This window comes from Scyliorhinus torazame, chromosome 13 (assembly GCF_047496885.1).
Source record: "Scyliorhinus torazame isolate Kashiwa2021f chromosome 13, sScyTor2.1, whole genome shotgun sequence".
NCBI classification, from domain to species: domain Eukaryota; kingdom Metazoa; phylum Chordata; class Chondrichthyes; order Carcharhiniformes; family Scyliorhinidae; genus Scyliorhinus; species Scyliorhinus torazame.
This window is the reverse complement of record NC_092719.1, coordinates 100,256,854-100,281,229: the sequence shown is the minus strand read 5'-3', so window position 1 is coordinate 100,281,229 and position 24,376 is coordinate 100,256,854. Positions and strand designations below refer to the sequence as shown.

Sequence of the window (24,376 nt, the reverse complement as noted above, 5' to 3'; positions counted from 1 at the left end):
TCCTCCGGGTGCTCTGGTTTCCTCCCACAAGCCCCGAAAGACGTGCTATCAGGTAATTTGGACATTCTGAATTCTCCTCTGTGTACCGAAACAGACGCCGGAATGTGACGACTAGGGGCTTTTCACAGTAACTTCATTGCAGTGTTAATGTAAGCCTACTTGTGACAATAAAGATGATTATTAGAGTAAAACTCTATTCACACTGTCACCATCAAACACTCCCAGGGTAGGTACAGCACAGGATTGGGTAGAGTAAAGCTCCCGATACGCTGTCTCCATCAAACACTCCCAAGTTAGATACAGTACAGGGTTACACAGACTAAAGCTCCCTCTACATTGCACCCATCAAACACTCCCAGGGCAGGAATAGCTCGGGGTTAGATACAGAGAAAAACTCGCTCGACACTGTATTCATCAATTCATCAAACATTCCCAGGGCAGATACAGCACATGGTTAGATATAGACTAAAGCACCCTCGACACTGCCCCCATCAAACAATCCCAGGGCAGGTACAGCACAGGGTTAGATGCAGAGTAATGCACTCTCTACACTGTCCCCATCAAATACTCCCAGGACAGGTACAGTACGGGGTTAGATACAGAGTAAAGCTCCCTCTGCACTGTCCCACATCAAACACTCCCTAGACAGGTACAGCATGGGGTTAGATACAGAGTTAAGCTCCCTCTACACTGTCCCCATCAAACAATCCCAGCACATGTACAGCATGGAGTTAGATACAGAGTAAAGCTCCCTCTGCACTGTCCCCATCAAACACTCCCAGCACATGTACAGCACGGGGTTAGATACAGAGTAAAGCTCCCTCTACACTGTCCCCCATCAAATACTCCCAGCACATGTACAGTACGGGGTTAGATACAGAGTAAAGCTCCCTCTGCACTGTCCCCATCAAACACTCCCAGGAATGGTACAGCATGGAGTTAGATACAGAGTAAAGTTCCCTCTGCACTGTCCTCATCAAACACTCCCAGGACAGGTACAGCATGGAGTTAGATACAGAGTAAAGCTCCCTCTACACTGTCCTCATCTAACACTCCCAGGAATGGTACAGCATGGAGTTAGATACAGAGTAAAGCTCCCTCTACACTGTCCCCATCAAACACTCCCAGGACAGGTACAGCACGGGGTTAGATCCAGAGTAAAGCTCCCTCTACACTGTCCCCATCAAACACTCCCAGGAATAGTACAGCATTGGGTTAGATGTGTATAGCTTTGAAGAAGGCCTTTTAGCCCATCGAGTTTGTTGTACCTATCTGAAATGAAATGAAATGAAAATCGCTTATTGTCACAAGTAGGCTTCAAATGAAGTTACTGTGAAAAGCCCCTAGTCGCCACATTCCGGCGCCTGTTCGGGGAGGCTGGTACGGGAATTGAACCATGCTGCTGGCCTGCTTTGGCCTGCTTTCAGAGCCAGCGATTTAGCCCAGTGAGCTAAACCAGCCCCTATCTTGAACAGTAATCCAGTTGCACGCACTACGCTGCTCTTCCTCCAGCTTTCTGAAATTGTTTCTGCATCAAGTATTTATCCAATGTGCTGCTGAAAGTTGTTGTTGAATCACAGAATGTACTGTGCTGACGAACGGTACGGCCCATCGAGGCTGCACCAGCCCTTGGACAGCGCTCCCCACCCCATCGCTGTCACCCAGTAACCCCGCCTAATCTTTGTTTTTGGACACCAAGGGGCAATTTAGCATATCCAATCCATCTAACCTGTACATCTTTGGAGGAAACCGGAGCACCCGGAGGAAACCCTCACAGAACGTGGAGAATGTGCAGACTGCGCACAAACAGTGACCCAGCGGGGAATCGAACCTGGGACGCAGGTGAAGCATCTGTGCTACCCACTGTGATACCATGCCATTCCACAGTGCATACAAAAATCTAACCATTCACTGGCTGAAGAAGCTCTGTCAACCAGGCTCGGTTTCCATTGTCAATCCCATTAAATCTGTGTCCTCTGGTTCGCAATCTTTCACAAACTGGGGACAAATTTTCATTATTTTCCCGATCAAAACCATATCTCACTCCCTATCCTATTCATAATTCCTGATCTCACTCAAAGCCCCACTCTCAACCCAACCCCCACTCTCAAAATCACATTTAACCCACTCCCGACACCACTCCCCATCCCATTCCCGAACCCACTCCCGATCCCATTTTCAACCTCATTCCCAAACCCACATTCTCAAACCACTTCCAAACCCACTCGCGACCCCCATTCCAAATCCCATTCCTCACCCTCTGCTAGCCCCACTCCCAACTCCAATCCCGACCCACTCCTGATCCAGTCCCAAAACCATGCCCGACCCTATTCCCGACACCACTCCTGAACCCAATCCCGACCCCATTCCCGAACCCACTCCTGAACCCATTACCGAACCCACATCTGACCCCATTCCCAAAACCAATTCGACTCCATTTTCGCAATCATATTCAACCATATTCTCAACCTTACTCCCGACACCGTTCCCAAAACCAATCCCCAACCCACTCCCGACCCCAATCTCGAACCCACTCCTGACCCATTCCCAAAACCACTCCCGACCCTATTCCCGACACCACTCCTGAACCCAATCCCGACCCCATTCCTAATCCCACTCCGTACCCCATTCCCAACACCACTCCCGACACCATTCCCAAAACCAATCCCCTACCTATTCCCGACCCCACTCCTGAACCCATTACCGAACCCACATCTGACCCCATTCCCAAAACCAATTCGACTCTATTCTCGCAATCATATTCAACCATATTCCCAAAACCACTCCCAAACCCATTCCCAAAACCAATCCCCAACCCAATGCCTGACCCCACTCACGCCCCATTCCTGGCCCCATTCTAGAACTTATTCCTGACCCCATTCCTGATGTCACATCCCACCCAATTCCCGAAGCCACACCCGACCCCATTCCCAAAGCCATTTCTGACCCCACTCCCGACTCCACATTCCAGAATCCACTGCCGACCACATTCTCGACCCCACTCCCGACCACATTCTAGAATCCACTACTGATCACATTCCCGAAATCGCAACATACCCCAGTCCAGAACCTACTCTCGACTACATTCCCAAACCTGCTCCCGACTCCATTCCCAAAATCACATCGCACCCCATCCTTGAACCCATTCCTGAATCAACTTATAACCCATTTCCCGAGGCCACTCCCCACCCCATTCACAAAGCTACTCCTGACCCCATTCCCAACTACATTCCAGAACCCACTCCTGACTTTGGGTGGGATTCTCCCATTCGGCAGCAGAGTGTCCACGCCGTCGGAAACGCCGTCGCGTTTCATGATGGGGCCGCTGGGAGTACCGATTTTGGCCCCTAAAGGGGGCCAGCACAGTGCCTGAGAGGTTCACGCCGCTCCAGCCTCCCATCCCGCAGCGAACTGTGCGCCGCGGGATCCGCGCATGCGCTGTGGTGCCGGCACCAGCCCGTGCCTGCACGGTGGCCTCCCTCAACGCACTGGCCCCGACGCAACATGGCCCAGGAGTTCAGGTGCCGACGCGGAAGAAAATAGGCCTGGGAAGCGAAAGGCCGGCCCGCCGATCGGTGGGCCCCGATCGCGGGCCAGGTCCCATTGGAGGCCTCCCCGGGGTCGGAGCCCCCCTCCCACAGGCTGTCCCCCGACCCTGCGCGCAGAGTTCCCGCCAGCTGCGACCAGGTGTGGACGCGACTGGCGCCGCGCCAAATGTGCCGGCGCCAATGGCGTCGCCGGCATCGGGGCAGCGTGGCCCGGTTGCGGGGATTCTCCGGCCCGGCCCCGGGCTGGGAGAATCCCGTCTATTCCTGAACCCTCTCCTAACCCCATTCCTGTAAACACACCAAACCCATTCCCGAATCCACTCCCACCCCATCCCCGGGTCCACTCCCGACCCCATTCTCTAAATTACACCCGACCCCATTCCCGAAACCACTCCGAACCACATCCAGAACCCACTCCTGACCAATTGTCGAACCTTCTCCCGACCCCATTCCCGTAAACACATCCGGACCCATTTCCGAACCCACTCCCACCACATTCCCGAATCCACTCCCAAGCCCATTCCCGAAACCACTGCCAACCACATCACGGAACCCACTCCCGACCTCATTCCCAAAACCGATCCCAAGCCCATTTACGAACACACTCCCGACCCTATTCTCGAAACCAGTCCTGAGCCCATTCCCAAAATCATTCCCGACCACATAGCCGAAATCACACCAGACCCCATCACTGAATACCCCATTCTGGTGGAGCAGCTTCACTAACTATCCCATTCAAGGGGAAGAGTCTGTCTGGTACACATGGTGCTGTCAAAGTGTAACCTTTTAGAAAGCATCTATGGACAGTCTGTGACCTTTTGGACAGTCTAGTTTAATGATTGTGACTTTAGGTTGAAGGAATCAGGATTGGATTTCACACTCAGAACCTACACAGGTTCCCACTGCCCGGTTCTCTCCCCATAGCCTTGTATAATCTCCAAACTAATCCCACTGCCCCACTCTCTCCCCGTAGCCCTGTATAAACCCCAAACTAATCCCACTGCCCCACTCTTTCCACATAGCCCAGAATCAATCCCAAACTAATCCCATGACCCCACTCTCTCCCCATAGCCCTGTATCAATCCCAAACTGCACCCACTGCCCCACTCTCTCCTATTGTCCTGTATCAATCCCAAAACTAATCCCAATGCCCCGCTCATTCCCCATAGCCCTGTAACAATCTCCAATCTATTCCCACTGCTCCAATCTCTACCCATAGACCTGTACCAATCCCAGACTCATACCACTGTTCCACTCTCTCCACGTAGCCCTGTATTAATCCCAAACTAAACCAACCCCCCACTCTCTCCACAGCTGAGCTTCAATCCAAACTAAACTCACTGACCCACTCTCTCTTCATAGCCATGTATCAATCTCATTGCCTCACTCTCTCCCCACAGCCGAGTATCAATCCGAATGAAACCCATTGCTGCATTTGCTTCTATAGCCCTATATCAATCCCAAACAAATCCCACTGACTCCCTCTCTCTCCATAGCCCTGTATTTATCTGAAACTAAACCGTTGCCCCACTCTATTCCCAAAACCCTGTATCAATCCCCAAACTAATCCAATTGCTCCACTCTCTCCTGTAGCCCTGTATCGATCCCAAACTAATCCCAAGGACCCCACTCTCTATTCTAGTCCTTTAACAATCCCAGACTAATCCCATGGACCCGCTCAATCCCCATAGCCCTGCATCAATCCCAAACTAATCCCACAGCTATACGCTCTCCCCAGAGCCCTGTATCAATCCCAAACTAAACCCACTGCCCCGTGCTCTCCCCATAGCCCTGTAAAAATCTCAAACTAATTCCATTGCCCCACTCTCTCCCCAAAACCCTGTATCAATCTCCAAACAAATCGAATTGTTCCACTCTCTCCTATAGTCCTGTATCAATCCCAAACTAATCCCATTGCTCCACTGTCCCATTGCCCTGTATCAATCCCCAAACTAATCGCATTTCTCCATTCTCTCTCCATAGCTCTGTATCAATACCAAACTAATGCCATTGCCCTGCCCACTCCCCATAGCCCTGTATCAATCCCCAAACTAATCCCATTGCTCCACCCTCTCCCTTTAGCCCTGTATCAATCCCAAACTAAACCCACTTCCCTGTGCTCTTCCCATAGCCCTGTATAAATTTCAAACTAATTCCATTGCCCCTCTCACTCCCCATAGCGTTGTATCAAACTCAAACTAATCCCATTGCCCCACTCTCTCCTATGGCCCTGTATCAATCCCAAACTAATCCCATAGCTCCATTCTCTCCCCGTAGACCTGTGTCAATACCAAACTAATCCCATTACTATGCTCACTCCCCATAGCCCTGTATCAATACCAAACTAATCCCATTACTATACCCACTCCCCATAGCCCTGTATCAATACCAAACTAGTCCCAATGCCATGCCCATTCCCCATAGCCCTGCATCAATACCAAACTAATCCCATTACTATGCCCATTCCCCATAGCCCTGTATCAATACCAAACTAGTCCCAATGCCATGCCCATTCCCCATAGCCCTGCATCAATCCCAAGCTAATCCCACAGCTATGCGCTCGCCCCATAGCCCTGTATCAATACCAAACTAAACCCACTGCCCCGTGCTCTCCCCATAGCTCTGTAAAAATCTCAAACTAATTCCATTGCCCCACTCTCTCCCCAAAACCCTGTATCAATCTCCAAACAAATCGAATTGCTCCACTCTCTCCTATAGTCCTGCATCAATCCCAAACTAATCCCATTGCTCCACTGTCCCATTGCCCTGTATCAATCCCCAAACTAATCGCATTTCTCCATTCTCTCTCCATAGCTCTGTATAAGCCCCCAAACAAATCCCATAGCTCCATTCTCTCTCAATAGCTCTGTATCAATACCAAACTAATGCCATTGCCCTGCCCACTCCCCATAGCCCTGTATCAATCCCCAAACTAATCCCATTGCTCCACCCTCTCCCTTTAGCCCTGTATCAATCCCAAACTAAACCCACTTCCCCGTGCTCTTCCCATAGCCCTGTATAAATTTCAAACGAATTCCATTGCCCCTCTCACTCCCCATAGCGTTGTATCAAACTCAAACTAATCCCATTGCCCCACTCTCTCCTATGGCCCTATATCAATCCCAAACTAATCCCATAGCTCCATTCTCTCCCCGTAGACCTGTATCAATACCAAACTAATCCCATTACTATGCCCACTCCCCATAGCCCTGTATCAATACCAAACTAATCCCATTACTATGCTCACTCCCATTAGCCCTGTATCAATACCAAACTAGTCCCAATGCCATGCCCATTCCCCATAGCCCTGCATCAATACCAAACTAATCCCATTACTATGCCCACTCCCCATAGCCCTGTATCAATACCAAACTAGTCCCAATGCCATGCCCATTCCCCATAGCCCTGCATCAATCCCAAGCTAATCCCACAGCTATGCGCTCGCCCCATAGCCCTGTATCAATACCAAACTAAACCCACTGCCCCGTGCTCTCCCCATAGCTCTGTAAAAATCTCAAACTAATTCCATTGCCCCACTCTCTCCCCAAAACCCTGTATCAATCTCCAAACAAATCGAATTGCTCCACTCTCTCCTATAGTCCTGCATCAATCCCAAACTAATCCCATTGCTCCACTGTCCCATTGCCCTGTATCAATCCCCAAACTAATCGCATTTCTCCATTCTCTCTCCATAGCTCTGTATAAGCCCCCAAACAAATCCCATAGCTCCATTCTCTCTCAATAGCTCTGTATCAATACCAAACTAATGCCATTGCCCTGCCCACTCCCCATAGCCCTGTATCAATCCCCAAACTAATCCCATTGCTCCACCCTCTCCCTTTAGCCCTGTATCAATCCCAAACTAAACCCACTTCCCCGTGCTCTTCCCATAGCCCTGTATAAATTTCAAACGAATTCCATTGCCCCTCTCACTCCCCATAGCGTTGTATCAAACTCAAACTAATCCCATTGCCCCACTCTCTCCTATGGCCCTATATCAATCCCAAACTAATCCCATAGCTCCATTCTCTCCCCGTAGACCTGTATCAATACCAAACTAATCCCATTACTATGCCCACTCCCCATAGCCCTGTATCAATACCAAACTAATCCCATTACTATGCTCACTCCCATTAGCCCTGTATCAATACCAAACTAATCCCATTACTATGCCCACTCCCCATAGCCCTGTATCAATACCAAACTAGTCCCAATGCCATGCCCATTCCCCATAGCCCTGCATCAATACCAAACTAATCCCATTACTATGCCCACTCCCCATAGCCCTGTATCAATACCAAACTAGTCCCAATGCCATGCCCATTCCCCATAGCCCTGTATCAATACCAAACTAGTCCCAATGCCATGCCCATTCCCCATAGCCCTGTATCAATACCAAACTAATCCCATTGCCATGCCCATTCCCCATAGCCCTGTATCAATACCAAACTAATCCCATTACTATGCCCACTCCCCATAGCCCTGTATCAATACCAAACTAATCCCATTGCCATGCCCATTCCCCATAGCCCTGTATCAATACCAAACTAATCCCATTGCCATGCCCATTCCCCATAGCCCTGTATCAATACCAAACTAATCCCATTACTATGCCCACTCCCCATAGCCCTGTATCAATACCAAACTAATCCCATTGCCATGCCCATTCCCCATAGCCCTGTATCAATACCAAACTAATCCCATTACTATGCCCACTCCCCATAGCCCTGTGTCAATACCAAACTAATCCCATTGCCATGCCCATTCCCCATAGCCCTGTATCAATACCAAACTAATCTCATTACTATGCCCACTCCCCATAGCCCTGTATCAATACCAAACTAATCCCATTACTATGCCCACTCCCCATAGCCCTGTATCAATACCAAACTAATCCCATTACTATGCCCACTCCCCATAGCCCTGTATCAATACCAAACTAATCCTATTACTATGCCCATTTCCCATAGCCCTGTATCAATCCCACACTAATCCCAGTGCTGCACTCTCCTCCCATAGCACTGCAATAATCTGAAACTAATCCCATTGCCCACTCTCTCCATAACCCTGTATCAATCCCCAAACTAATCCCATTGCCCCACTCTCCCCATAGCTCTGTATCAAACCCAAACTAATCTGCCTGCCCCATTCTCCCCACAGCCCTGTATCAGTCCCAAACTAATCCAACTTCCCCACTCACCCCCCATAGACCTGTATCAATCCCAAACTAATCCAACTTCCCCACTCACTCCCCATAGCCCTGTATCAATCTCAATTCTAATCCCATGGCCCCACTCTTTCCTCTAGTCCTATATCAATCCCAAACTACTGCCATTTCCCCGCTCACTCCCCATAGCCCTGTATCAATCTCAAACTAATCCCATTGCCCCACTGTCCCCATAACCCTGTATCAATCTCCAAACTAATTGCATTGCTCCAATCTCTCCATAGCCCAGTATCAATCCTAAACTAATCCCATGGCCCTGCCCATTCCCCATAGCCTGTATCAATCCCCAAACTAATCCCATTGCTCCATTCTCTCTCCAAAGCACTGTATCAATCCCCAAATTAATCCCACAGCTACGCGCACTCCCTAATGCCCTGTATCAATCCCAAACTAAACCCACTATGCCATGCTCTCCCCATAGACCGGGATAAATCTCAAACTAATTACATTCTCCATTCGCTTCACATAGCCCTGTATCAATCCCAAACTAATCCCATTGCTCCACTCATTCTCCATAGCCCTGTATCAATCCCCAAACTATCCCACTGCTCTGATCACTACCCATAGCCCTGTATCAGTCCCCAAACTATCCCACTACCCTGATCACTACCCATAGCCCTGTATCAATCCCAGACTAATCCCAGTGTTCCACTCTCCTCCCATAGCACTGTATTAATCTGAAACAAATCCCATTGCCCACTCTCTCCATACCCTGTATCAATCCCCAAACTAATCCCATTGCCCCACTCTCCCCACAGCTCTGTATCAATCCAAAGCTAATTTGACTGTCCACTCTCCCCACAGCCCTGTATCAATCCCAAACTAATCCCATTGCCCCACTCTCTCCCCATAGCCCTGTATCAATCCCTAACTAAACCCTGTGCCCCACTCTCTTCTATAGCCCTGTATCAATCCCAAACTAATTCACCTGCCCCGTGCTCTTCCCACAGCCCTGTATCAATTCCAAATTAATTCACCTGCCCCGTGCTCTCCCCATAGCCCTGTATCAATCCCAAACTAAATCAACTGCCCCCTCTCTTCCCCCCATAACCCTGTATTCATCCCAAACTAAATCACTGCCCCGTGCTCTCCCCATAGTCCTGTATCAATCACAAACTAAACCCACTGCCCCCTCTCTCTCTCCAGAGCCCTGGATCAATCCCAAACTAAACCCACTGCCCACCTTTCTCTCCATAGCCCTGTATCAATCCCAAACTAATTCACCTGCCCCGTGCTCTTCCTATAGCCCTGTATCAATACCAAACTAAACCACCTGCCCCCTCTCTTCCCCCATAGCCCTGTATCAAACCCAAACTAAACCCACTGTCCCCTCTCTCCCCCCATAGCCCTGAATCAATCCCAAACTAAATTTACTGCCCCACTCTCTCCCCAAAGCCCTGTATCAATCCTAAACTAATCCCATTGCCCCATAGCCCTGTGTCAATCTCTCCCCACCACCCAGTGTCAATCCCAAACTAAACCCCCTTAACCGCGCTCTCCCCATAGCCTTGTATCAATTCCAAAATACATTCTCTGCCCCACTCTCTCCTATAGCCCTGTATCAATCCCCAATATAATCTAATTGCCCCACACTTTCCCCGTAGCCCTGTATCAATCTCAAACTAATCCCATTGCCCCACTCTCCCCATAGCCCTGTATCAATGCCAAACTAATCCAAATGCCCCACTCTCTCTTATAGCACAATATCAATCCCCAAACAAATCCCATTGCCCCATTCTCTCCCCATAGTCCTGACTCAATCCCCAAACTAATCCCATTGCCCCACTCTCTCCTATAACCCTGTATCAATCCCAAACTAATCCCACTGTCCCACTCTCTTATAGCCCTGTATCAATCCCCAAACTAATCCCACTGCCCTGATTTCTCCCCACAGCCATGTATTATTCCCAGACTAATCCCACTGCCCCTTGCATTCCATGTATTTACTCATATAAATTTTCTCTTAAACATCGGCTGTTTTCTAAAGTGGGTGGAATGACTCATTAAGTCTGGGGAACCGCAAAGATGACTTAAAACATGCAAGAACCCTTCTGCTTTCTAATTTTTATAATAGTTTCGTTCGGAAAGTAGCATTATTTACCTGTACCCCTTTATAAAAACTGAGCTAACCTCAAACACAAGTGTTCGCCTCACACCCCAATCGCCACTCATACCCTCCGACAAACCCAAACCCACCCCACCCACATTCACCTGTACCCTCCCCCAAATCCCACACACACATTCACCTGTACACTCCCCCAAACCCCACACACCCCATCCACATTCACCTGTACCCTCCCCCAAACCCCACACACCACCCACATTCACCTGTACCCTCCCCCAAACCCCACACACCCCACCCACATTCACCTGTACCCTCCCCCAAACCCCACACACCCCATCCACATTCACCTGTACCCTCCCCCAAACCCCACACACCCCATCCACATTCACCTGTACCCTCCCCCAAACCCCACACACCACCCACATTCACCTGTACCCTCCCCCAAACCCCACACACCACCCACATTCACCTGTACCCTCCCCCAAACCCCACACACTCACCTGTACCCTCCCCCAAACCCCACACACCCCACACATTCACCTATACCCTCCCCCAAACCCCACACACCCCACACCCCATCCACATTCACCTGTACCCTCCCCAAAACCCCACACACTCCACACACATTCACCTGTACCCTCCCCCAAACCCCACACACACCCCACCCACATTCACCTGTACCCTCCCCCAAACCCCACACACCTCCACCCCATCCACATTCACCTGTACCCTCCCCAAAACCCCACACACCCCACACACATTCACCTGTACCCTCCCCCAAACCCCACACACACCACACCCCATCCACATTCACCTGTACCCTCCCCCAAACCCCACACACCCCACCCACATTCATCTGTACCCTCCCCCAAACCCCACCCACACCCCACCCACATTCACCTGTACCCTCCCCAAACCCCACACACCCAGCCCACATTCACCTGTACCCTCCCCCAAACCCCACACACCACACCCACATTCGCCCATAGACACATACAAACCCCTTACACCCCTCCCCACTAACCCCCCAACAACATTGCACACACAACACACCCAGAGAACCATAGAATTTACAGTGCAGAAGGGGGTCATTCGGCCCATCAAGTCTGCACTGGCCCTTGGGAAGAGCACCCTCCTTAAGGCCACGCCTCCAACCTATCCACGTAACCCAGTAACCCAACCTAACCTTTTGGTCACTAAGGGCAATTTATCACGGCCAGTCCACCTAACCTGCACATCTTTGGACTGTGGGAGGAAACCGGAGCACCCGGAGGAAACCCACGCACACACGGGGAGGATGTGCAGACTCCGCACAGATAGTGATCCAAACCGGGAATCGAACCGGGGACGCAGGAGCTGTGAAACAACTGTGCTAACCACTGTACTACCGTGACACCCATCCCCTACTCACTCCCCACACACCCTAACACACTCCCTACCCACCACAATCCACTCCCCACCCACTCCTACGCACTCCATACACATCCTCTATGCACTCGCCACCCGCCCCCTGCACACTCCCTACCCAACCCCCACCCACCCCCTACTCATCCCCCACACTCCCCCCCCCACCCCCTACACAACCCCCACACACTCCCCCCCACCCCCTACACACCCCCCACACACTCCACACCCACCCTCTACACACTCCCCCCCACCCCCTACACCCCCCAAACACTCCCCATCCACCCCCTACACACTCCCCCCCCAACCCCCACACACTCCCCCCCACCCCCTACACCCCCCACACACTCCCCCCCACCCCCTACACAATCCCCCCCTCCACCTACACACTCCCCACCCACCCCCACACACTCCCAACTCGCCCCCCAGACACACCCCACCCACCCCCTACACACCCCCCACCCACCCCCACACACTCCCAACTTGCCCCCCAGACACACCCCACCCACCCCCTACGCACCCCCCACACACTCCCCACCCACCCTCTACACACTCCCCCCCCACCCCCTACACACCCCCAAACACTCCCCATCCACCCCCTACACACTCCCCCCCCACCCCCCCACACACTCCCCCCCACACCCTACACACACCCCACACACTCCCACCCCCACCCCCTACACCCCCCCCAAACACTCCCCATCCACCCCCGACACACTCCCCCCCCCCACCCCCGACACACTCCCCCCCCACACCCTACACACCCCCCACACACGCCCCCCCACCCACTACACAATCCGCCCCACCACCTACACACTCCCCACCCACCCTCTACACACCCCCACCCAACCCCACACACTCCCCCCCCCACCTCCTACACACTCCCAACCCACATCCCGACACACTCCCCACCCCCTACACACTCCCCCCCCCAGCCCCCACACACTTCCCCCGACCCCCTACACACCCCCACACACTCCCCCCCACCCCCTACACAATCCCCCCTCCACCTACACACTCCCCACCCACCCCCACACACTCCCAACTCGCCCCCCAGACACACCCCATCCACCCCCTACACACTCCCCCCCCCACCCCCCCACACACTCCCCCCACACCCTACACACACCCCACACACTCCCACCCCCACCCCCTACACCCCCCCAAACACTCCCCATCAACCCCCGACACACTCCCCCCCCCCACCCCCGACACACTCCCCCCCCACACCCTACACACCCCCCACACACGCCCCCCCACCCACTACACAATCCGCCCCACCACCTACACACTCCCCACCCACCCTCTACACACCCCCACCCAACCCCACACACTCCCCCCCCCACCTCCTACACACTCCCAACCCACATCCCGACACACTCCCCACCCCCTACACACTTCCCACCCCCCACACACTCCCCCCCACCCTCTACACCCCCCCACACACTCCCCACTCGCCCCCTACACACTCCCCATCCACCCCCCCACACACTCCCCACCGCTACACACTCCCCACCCAACCCCCACACACTCACCACCCACCCCTACACACTCCCCACTCGCCCCCCACACACTCCCCACCCACCCCCTACACACTCCCCCCCACCCGCTACACACTCCCCACCCACCCCCCACACACTCACCACCCACCCCTACACACTCCCCACTCGCCCCCCACACACTTCCCACCCACCCCTACACGCTCCCCACCCCCTACACACTCCCCACTCGCCCCCTACACACTCCCCACCCACCCCCCACACGCTCCCCACCCCCACACACTCCCCACTCGTCCTCTACCCACTCCCCTCCCACCCCCCACACCCCCACCCACCCCTACACACTCCACCCACTCCCCTCCCACCCCCCACACACTCCACACCCACCCCCTACAGAATCCCCACCTGCCTCTACACTCCCCACCCACCCCCTACACACTCCCCACCCACCTCCTACACACTCCCCACCCACCCCCTACACTCCCCACCCACCCCCTACACACTCCCCACCCACACCCCACACACTCCCCACCCACCCCCTACACACTCCCCCCCACCCGCTACACACTCCCCACCCACCCCCCACACACTCCCCACCCACACCCCACACACTCCCCACCCACCCCCTACACACTCACCACCCACACCCCACACACTCCCCGCCACCCCCTACACACTCCCCTCTCGCCCCCCACACACTTCCCACCCACCCACTACACGCTCCCCACCACCTACACACTCCCCACTCGCCCCCTACACACTCCCCACCCACCCCCCACACGCTCCCCACCCCCCACACACTCCCCACTCGTCCTCTACCCACTCCCCTCCCAACCCCCACACCCCCACCCACCCCTACACACTCCACCCACTCCCCTCCCACCCCCCACACACTCCACCCCCACCCCCTACACACTCCCCACTCGCCTCTACACTCCCCACCCTTCCCCCTACACACTCCCCACCCACCTCCTACACTCCCCGCCCACCCCCTACACACTCCCCACCCACCCCCTACACACTCCCCACCCACCTCCTACACACTCCCCACCCACCCCCGACACTCCCCACCCACCCCCTACACACTCCCCACCCACCCCCCACACACTCCCCCCCCACCCCCTACACACTCCCCACCCCACCCCCTACACACTCCCCACCCCACCACCTACACACTCCCCACCCACCCCCTACACACTCCACACCCACCCCCTACACACTCCCCACCCACCCCCTACACACACCCCACCCACCCCCTACACACTCCCCACCCACCCCCTACACACTCCCCACCCACCCCCTACACACACCCCACCCACCCCCTACACACTTCCCACTCACCCCATACACACTCCCCCCCACCCCCTACACACTCCCCCCCACCCCCTACACACTCCCCACCCACCCCACACAGACTCCCCCCCCACCCCTACACACTCCCCACCCACCCCCTACACACTCACCACACACTCCCCCCCACCCCCTACACACTCCCCACCCGCCTCCTACACACTCACCACACACTCCCCACTCGCCCCCACACACGCCCCACCCACCCCCTACACGCTCCCCACACGCCTTCTACACACTCCCCACTCGCCCCCCACACACTCCCCACTCGCCCCCCACACACTCCCCACCCACCCCCTACACGCTCCCCACCCACCCCCTACACACGCCCCACCCACACCCCCCACACACTCCTCACCCACCCCCTACACACTCCTCACCCACCCCCTACACGCTCCCCACCCCCTACACACTCCCCACCCACCCCCCACACACTCCCCACCCACCCCTACACACTCCCCACCCACCCCTACACACTCCCCACCCACCCCTACACGCTCCCCACCCCCTACACACTCCCCACCCACCCCTACACACTCCCCATCCACCCCTACACACTCCCCACTCGCCCCCCACACACGCCCCACCCACCCCCTCCACACTCCCAACCCACCCCTACACACTCCCCACCCACCCCTACACACTCCCCACTCGCCACCCCTACACACTCCCCACCCGCCCCCCACACACTCCCCACCCACCCCTACACACTCCCCACCCACCCCTACACACTCCCCACTCGCCACCCCTACACACTCCCCACCCGCCCCCCACACACTCCCCACCCACCCCTACACACTCCCCACCCACCCCTACACACTCCCCACCCACCCCCTACACGCTCCCCACCCCCTACACACTCCCCACCCACCCTTACACACTCCCCATCCACCCCTACACACTCCCCACCCACCCCCTACACGCTCCCCACCCCCTACACACACCCCACCCACCCCTACACACTCCCCACCCACCCCTACACACTCCCCACCCACCCCTACACACTCCCCACCCACCCCCTACACGCTCCCCACCCCCTACACACTCCCCACCCACCCCTACACACACCCCACCCAACCCTACACACTCCCCACTCACACCCCCACACACTCCCCACCCACCCCCTACATACTCACCACACACTCCCCCCCCACCCCCCACACACTCCCCCCCACCCCCTACACACTCCCCCCCAGCCCCTACACACTCCCCACCCACCCCCTACACACTCCCCACCCACCCCCTACACACTCCCCACCCACCCCCTCCACGCTCCCCACCCACCCCCTACACACTCCACCCACCCCCTCCCCACTCGCCCCCTACACACACCCCACCCACTCCCCACACAATCCCCCCCACCCCTACACACTCCCCACCCACTCCCCACCCCCCACACACTCCCTACCCACCACTACACCCTCCCCACATGCTCCCCACCACCCCCTACACACTCCCCACCCACCCGCCCACACACCCCTCCCACCCGCCCACACTCCCCTCCCACCCGCCCACACTCCCCTGCCACCCCCTACACACTCCCACCCCACCCCCCAATCACCCCCCACACACTCACCCCCTCCCCCCACACGCTCTCCACACACCCCGCACAACTCCCCCCCACCCCTCCGAATGCTCCCCACCTTCCCTCCACATGTTCCTTACCCACCCCCCCACACTCCCCACCCACCCCCCACACACATCCCCCACCCATCCCCCACCCCCTACACACTCCCCACCCGCCCCTACATGCTCCCCATCCACCCCCCACACACTCCCCCCGCCTCCTACACACTCCCCACCCGCCTCCTACACACTCCCCACCCATCCCATACACACTCCCCACCCACCCGCTACACACTCCCCACTCGCCCCCCACACACTCCCCACTCGCCACCCACCCCCTCCACGCTCCCCACCCACCCCCTACACACGCCCCACTCGCCCCCCACACACTCCCCACCCGCCTCCTACACACTCCCCACTCGCCCCCTACACGCTCCCCACCCACCCCCTACACGCTCCCCACCCCCTACACACACTCCCCACCCGCCCCCCACACACTCCCCACCCACCCCTACACACTCCCCACCCACCCCTACATACTCCCCACCCACCCCCTACACACTCCACCCACCCCCTCCCCACTCGCCCCCTACACACACCCCACCCGCGCCCCACACAATCTCCCCCACCCCCTACACACTCCCCACCCACTCCCCACCCCCCACACACTCCCTACCCACCCCTACACACTCCCCACATGCTCCCCAGCCACCCCATACGCCCTCGTCACCCACCCCCACCCACACCCCACTCACTCCCCACCACCCCCTACACACTCCCCACCCACCCGCCCACACACCCCTCCCACCCGCCCACACACCACTCCCACCCCCTACACCCTCCCACCCCACCCCCCAATCACCCCCCACACACTCACCCCCTCCCCACACACACTCTCCACACACCCCGCACAACTCCCCCCCACCCCTACGAATGCTCCCCACCTTCCCTCCCCATGTTCCTTACCCACCCCCCACACTCCCCACCCACCCCCCACTCGCCCCCTTCACACTCCCCCCCACCCCCTACACACTCCCCACCCGCCCCTACACACTCCCCACCCGCCCCTACACACTCCCCACCCGCCCCCTACACACTCCCCACCCGCCTCCTACACACTCCCCACCCATCCCCTACACACTCCCCACCCACCCGCTACACACTCCCCACCCGCCCCTACACACTCCCCACCCGCCCCTGCACACTCCCCACCCGCCCCCTACACACTCCCCAGCCACCCCCCACCCACTCGTCACCCACCCCCTCCACGCTCCCCACCCGCCCCTACACACTCCCCAGCCACCCCCCACCCACTCGTCACCCACCCCCTCCACGCTCCCCACCCACCCGCTACACACTCCCCACCCGCCCCTACACACTCCCCACCCGCCCCTACACACTCCCCACCCGCCCCCTACACACTCCCCAGCCACCCCCCACCCACTCGTCAACCACCCCCTCCACGCTCCCCACCCACCCCCTACACACGCCTCACTCGCCCCCCACACACTCCCCACTCGCCCCCTACACACTCCCGACCCACCCCCTACACGCTCCCCACCCCCTACACACACTCCCCACCCGCCCCCCACACACTCCCCACCCACCCCCTACACGCTCCCCACCCACCCCTACACGCTCCCAACCCACCCCCCACACACTCCCCACCCACCCACTACACAATCCCCACACGCCCCCCACACACTCACCACACACTCCCCACTCGCCCCCCTCACACTCCCCACCCACCCCTACACACTCCCCACCCACCCCCTACACACTCCCCACCCCTACACACTCCCCACCCGCCTCCTACACACTCCCCACCCACCCCCTACACACTCCCCACCCACCCCCTACACACTCCCCACCCGCCCGCTACACACTCCCCACCCCTACACACTCCCCACCCACCTCCTACACACTCCCCACCCACCCCCTACACACTCCCCACCCACCCCCTACACACTCCCCACCCACCCGCTACACACTCCCCACCCACCCGCTACACACTCACCACACACTCCCCCCCCACCCCTACACACTCCCCCCCGCCCCCTACACACTCCCCACCCGCCCCCTACTCACTCCCCACCCGCCCCCTACACACTCCCCACCCGCCCCCTACTCACTCCCCACCCGCCCCCTACACACTCCCCACTCGCCCCCCACACACTCCCCACTCGCCCCCCACACACTCCCCACCCACCCCCTACACACTCCCCCCCCACCCGCTACACACTCCCCACCCGCCCCTACACAATCCCCACCCGCCCCTACACACTCCCCACCCGCCCCTACACACTCCCCACCCGCCCCTACACACTCCCCACCCACCCCCTACACACTCCACCCACCCCCTCCCCACTCGCCCCCTGCACACACCCCACCCACTCCCCACACAATCCCCCCCACCCCCTACACACTCCCCACCCACTCCCCACCCCCACACTCTCCCTACCCACCACTACACCCTCCCCACATGCTCCCCAGCCACCTCATACGCCCTCATCACCCACCTCCACCCACTCCCCACTCACTCCCCACCACCCCCTACACACTCCCCACCCATCCACACACCCCTCCCACCCGCCCACACTCGGGTGGGCACGGGGGGATCGGGTCCCAGGAGGTGCCCCCAGGGTGGCCTGACCCGCGATCGGGGCCCGCCGATCCGCGGGCGGGTCTGTGCCGTGGGGGCAGTCTCTTCCTCCACGTCAGCTGCTGTGGTCCTCCGCGATGGCCGGCGTGGAGATGAACCCCCCCCTGCGCATGCGCTGGGATGACGCCAGCACGCGCCGCGCCGGCAGGCGGAGGCCCTTCGGTGCCGGTTGGCGTGGCGCCAAGCCCCTTCCCCGCCGACTGGCGCGGCGCAAACCACTCCGGCGCCAGCCTAGCCCCTGAAGGTGCGGAGGATTCCACCCCTTTGGGGCGGCCCGAAGCCGGAGTGGTTCACCCTGCTCCTTCCCGCCGGAGTTGCCCGCCCCGCCGATTCCCGCAGAATCCCGCCCAATGTGCCCTCCCTTTCTCTCTCCCCATGCCCCTTCTCTTTTCCTCTTCTGCACTTCCCCTCCAACTCCTCATTCCATTATTCTCTTATGGATTTCCCCTCTCTCTCTCTGCCCTCATCCCCCCAGACTGATGCCAGGGATGGCGGGACGGTCATGTGAGGAGAGATTGACTAGGTTGGGATTGTTCTCGCTGGAGTTCAGAAGAATGAGGGGGGAACTCATCGAGACTTATTAAATTCTAACAGGACTCGACAGGGTAGATGCAGGGAAGATGTTACCAATGATGGGTGTGTCCAGAACCAGGGGCGAAATTCTCTGGAAATGGCGCGATGTCCGCCGACTGGCGCCCAAAACGGCGCAAATCAGTCGGGCATCGCGCCGCCCCAAAGGTGCAGAATGCTCCGTATCTTTGGGGGCCGAGCCCCAACCTTAAGGGGCTAGGTCGGCGCCGGACGAATTTCTGCCCCGCCAGCTGGCGGAAAAGGCCTTTGGTGCCCCGCCAGCTGGTGCGGAAATGACATCTCCGGGCGGCGCATGCGCGGGAGCGTCAGCGGCCGCTGACGGCATTCCCGCGCATGTGCAGTGGAGGGAGTCTCTTCTGCCTCCGCCATGGTGGAGACCGTGGCGAAGGCGGAAGGGAAAGAGTGCCCCCACGGCACAGGCCCGTCCGCGGATCGGTGGGCCCCGATCGCGGACCAGGCCACCGTGGGGGCACCCCCCGGGGCCAGATCGCCCCGTGCCCCCCCTGGACCCCGGAGCCTGCCCGCGCCGCCTTTTCCCGCCGGTAAGGTAGGTGGTTTAATCTACGCCGGCGGGACAGGCACTTTATCGGCGGGACCTCGGCCCATCCGGGCCGGAGAATCGCGGGGGGTGGCCCGCCAACCGGCGCGCCGCGATTCCCGCCTCCGCCGAATATCCGGTGCCGGAGAATTCGGCAACCGGCGGGGGCGGGATTCACGCCAGCGCCTGCCGATTCTCCGACCCGGCGGGGGGTCGGAGAATCTCGCCTCAGGGGTCACAGTCTGAGGATTCAGGGTAAACCAATTCGGACAGAGATAAGGAGACATTTCTGCACCCAAAGAGTGGTGAGCCTGTGGCATTCATTACCACAGAAAGTAGTTGATGCTAAAACTGTGAATATATTCACGAGGCGGCTGGATATAACACTTGGGGAGAATGGGATCAAAGGATATCGGGAGAAAGCAGGATTAGGCTATTGAGATGGATGATCAGCCATGATCGTGATGACTGGCGGAGCAGACTCGAAGGGCCAAATGGCCTCCTCCTGCTCCTACCTTTTATGTATCTATGTATCCCTCAGGCTCCCCTACCCTCATCTTGTTCTCTCTTCCCCTCCCCTGACATCGTGGCCACTCCAACCTCCCTCCAACCCCTCCTCCTCTTCCATCTGCCTCAATCCCTGCATTCTGTAACTTCTCCTCTCTCCACATCTCCCTCTGACCCTCCTGGCCCTCACTCACCGTGATGTTGCGTCTAATGCAGGATGGTCCACTGCCCTGGATCACGCTGTCCAGCACCGTCACCTCCTGGCTGCGCTCCTCCTCAAAACATTTCCTTCGGGCCTCGCGGATCCGCTGCTCGATAGCTGGGAAGCTGAAGACGCAGAGGGCCGTGTCCCGCCCACCATCTTCAGGCCTCTCGAACAGGCCATACAAGCTCTGAGAAGGTCCAGCCCAGACAGACAACAAGCGGCCATAAAGCCTGGGGCTGGCACCACACTGCAGGCCCAACTGGATGTACGACTCAGTCAGTTTGCGGCTCTCAGCCGGTCGTGGGCCTCGGGCCCCAGCACAGATGCGGGCAAGCAGGCTACGAGGTCGTCCACTCTTGGTGCCTGAGTTGGCGTCATTGTTGAGCGCGAGGTAAGTATACATTCTGCGGCTGAAGGCTCGCACAAAACTCAGCCGGTTCCGAGCCTTTGCCTCGGACTTGATCTTGAAGACATTGTCCTCGGACGGGTTGATGTCATAGCTGAAGAGGCGAGAGAGACGACCCTTATCAAGGGCCCGGATGGCAATCTCAGGAGTGTTCTCAAAGCGCAGGTCCTCACGACTGTTGTTGGTCGGGAAGTAGCGGGTGCCCAGGCCTGTGTAGGTTGCAGCCACCAGTAATCGACTCCCAGCTTCAGGCCCGGGCCCCAGGCCCCGCAGAACCAGGCCGACAGTGGAGGCCTCAGGGTGGTTGGCAGCCACGTACAGCATGCTGGGAAAGACGAGGTCAGGGCCCGCTGCTGGGGGGAACTGCACTGCCAAGTGGCTGATATTCGCTAAAGACCGGAGTTGGCAGAAGCCCTGGTGGACAGAGCCACATACCACCAGCAGGCCCTGGGCTGGGTCAGCTTGCAGCAGCTTGTTGTAGTTGTCCGTCTGTCTACGAGGGTGCTCACAGATGCTGTGAGGGAGTTGTGGAGCATGACACAGGGCACTGTCCTGAACCGGGCCTGTCCTCATCTGAGCCTCTAGCTGCAGTCCTGGCCCCAGCTGGTATACTGCATTGACAGTGCCCACATATACCCGAGGGCCCTGCTCTGGGTTCCAGCCTGGCACTGGCCCCTCCACCACCACTAGGTTGTTGGTGGGCATGAGGCTGCGGAAAGTGTCACCCACCTTCATGCCCAGAACAGCTGGCAGAAGCAGGAGCCCTGCCAGATACATCCCTCTCCCCAGGGTGTGTCCTAACTCCCGCACCCTTTCTGTCTCCCCCGTCCCTCTCCTAACTCTGTCCTTGTCTCCTTATCACTGCCGTGACCCCTGTGCCCTCCTCTCTATCTCCCAGCTGCTCTAAGTCTCTATCTATCTCTTCCTGCCTCTCAATTGCACTGTCTCAATATCCCTATCTCACCCACTGCCCCTGTCGCCAAGCTCCCTGTTTGTGTCCCTGTCCCCTCTCTGCTTATTGAACTGTCTTGTTCCTCACGTACTACTGCACCCCTTCTCTCTCTCTCTCTGTTTTCCTCTCTGTTCCTCTGTATCTCTGTCTATGTGTGTGTCTCTCTCTCCTCTCTCTCTTTCTGTGTCCCTCTGTGTGTCTCCCTCACTCTGTCACTCTGTGTGTCTCCCTCACTCTGTCTCTCTGTGACTCCCTCTGTCTCCCTCTCTGTGTCTCCCTCTCGCTGTCTCCCTGTGTGTCTCCCTCACTCTGTGTGTCTCCCTCACTCTGTGTGTCTCCCTCTCTCTGTCACTCTGTGTCTCCCTCTCTGTGTCTCCCTCTCGCTGTCTCCCTCTGTGTCTCCCTCTCGCTGTCTCCCTGTGTGTCTCTCTTTCTGTATCTCCCTCTCTCTCCCCCTCTGTAACTCGCTATCCTTTCTTTCCCCCACCCTCCGTTTTTCTGTATGGACTGGTCCCGTCCCTCTTTCCCTGTGACAATCCCAATTCCCTGCCTTTCCCTGTGACAATCCCGATTCCCTGCCTTTCCCTGTGACGATCCCGATCCCTGCCTTTCCCTGTGACGATCCCGATTCCCTGCCTTTCCCTGTGAGGGATCCTAATGCCAGTCTTTCCTACCTGTCTCGCTTTGTCCGACTTTCTCTCTCTCTCGCTCAGGAGTTTTTCTCTCTAACTCTCTCTCTCTGGCTGCTGTCTCTGGTTTGATTTTTTCCGATGATTTTTTCCCAGTACAGGAAGAATCTGCTTCCTGCCAAACCCGCCTGGGCTGTGACGCGACCGAGTCCGGGACCCGGGACACAGAGAGCGAGAGACTGTGACAGAGAGAGAGAGAGACTGTGACAGAGAGAGAGAGAGAGAGACTGTGACAGAGAGAGAGTGAGACTGTGACAGAGAGAGAGAGTCTGTGACAGAGAGAGAGTGAGACTGTGACAGAGAGAGAGAGAGACTGTGACAGAGAGAGAGAGTCTGTGACAGAGAGAGAGTGAGACTGTGACAGAGAGAGAGTGAGACTGTGACAGAGAGAGTGAGACTGTGACAGAGAGAGAGAGTCTGTGACAGAGAGAGAGTGAGACTGTGACAGAGAGAGAGAGAGACTGTGACAGAGAGACTGTGACAGAGAGTGAGACTGTGACAGAGAGAGAGAAACTGGGACAGAGAGAGAGTGAGAGAGAGTGAGACTGTGACAGAGAGAGACTGTGACAGAGAGAGAGACTGTGACAGAGAGAGAGTGAGGCTGTGACAGAGAGAGAGAGACTGGGACAGAGAGAGACAGGGAGAGAGACTGTGACAGAGAGAGAGAGAGACTGTGACAGAGAGAGAGAGACTGTGACAGAGAGAGTAAGAGAGAGTGAGACTGTGACAGAGAGAGTGAGAGAGAGTGAGACTGTGACAGAGAGAGAGAGAGAGAGAGAGTGAGGCTGTGACAGAGAGAGAGAGAGACTGTGACAGAGAGAGAGCGAGAGAGAGTGAGACTGTGACAGAGAGAGAGAGAGGGACTGTGACAGAGAGAGAGTGAGAGAGAGTGAGACTGTGACAGAGAGAGAGAGAGAGAGAGTGAGGCTGTGACAGAGAGAGAGAGAGACTGTGACAGAGAGAGAGCGACTGTGACAGAGAGAGAGTGAAAGAGTGAGACTGTGACAGAGAGAGAGAGAGAGACTGGGACAGAGAGAGACAGAGAGAGAGACTGTGACAGAGAGAGAGGGAGAGAGAGAGACTGTGACAGAGAGAGAGACTGGGACAGAGAGAGAGAGAGCGACCGTGACAGAGAGAGAGAGAGAGACTGTGACAGAGCGAGAGAGA

At 57.3% G+C, this 24,376-nt stretch overlaps 1 protein-coding gene across 1 annotated transcript in view; it reads right to left on the bottom strand.

The window, feature by feature from the left end:
* Positions 1 to 23,322, bottom strand: part of plxnd1 (plexin D1) — a 599,181-nt gene extending 575,859 nt beyond the window's left edge. Inside the window, exon 1 of the mRNA XM_072471999.1 lies at positions 21,152 to 23,322. Within this exon, the coding sequence (XP_072328100.1) occupies positions 21,152 to 22,345 (1,194 nt within the window). The 5' untranslated portion in view covers positions 22,346 to 23,322. The remainder of the gene's footprint in view (positions 1 to 21,151) is intronic.
* Positions 23,323 to 24,376: the final 1,054 nt, after the last annotated feature.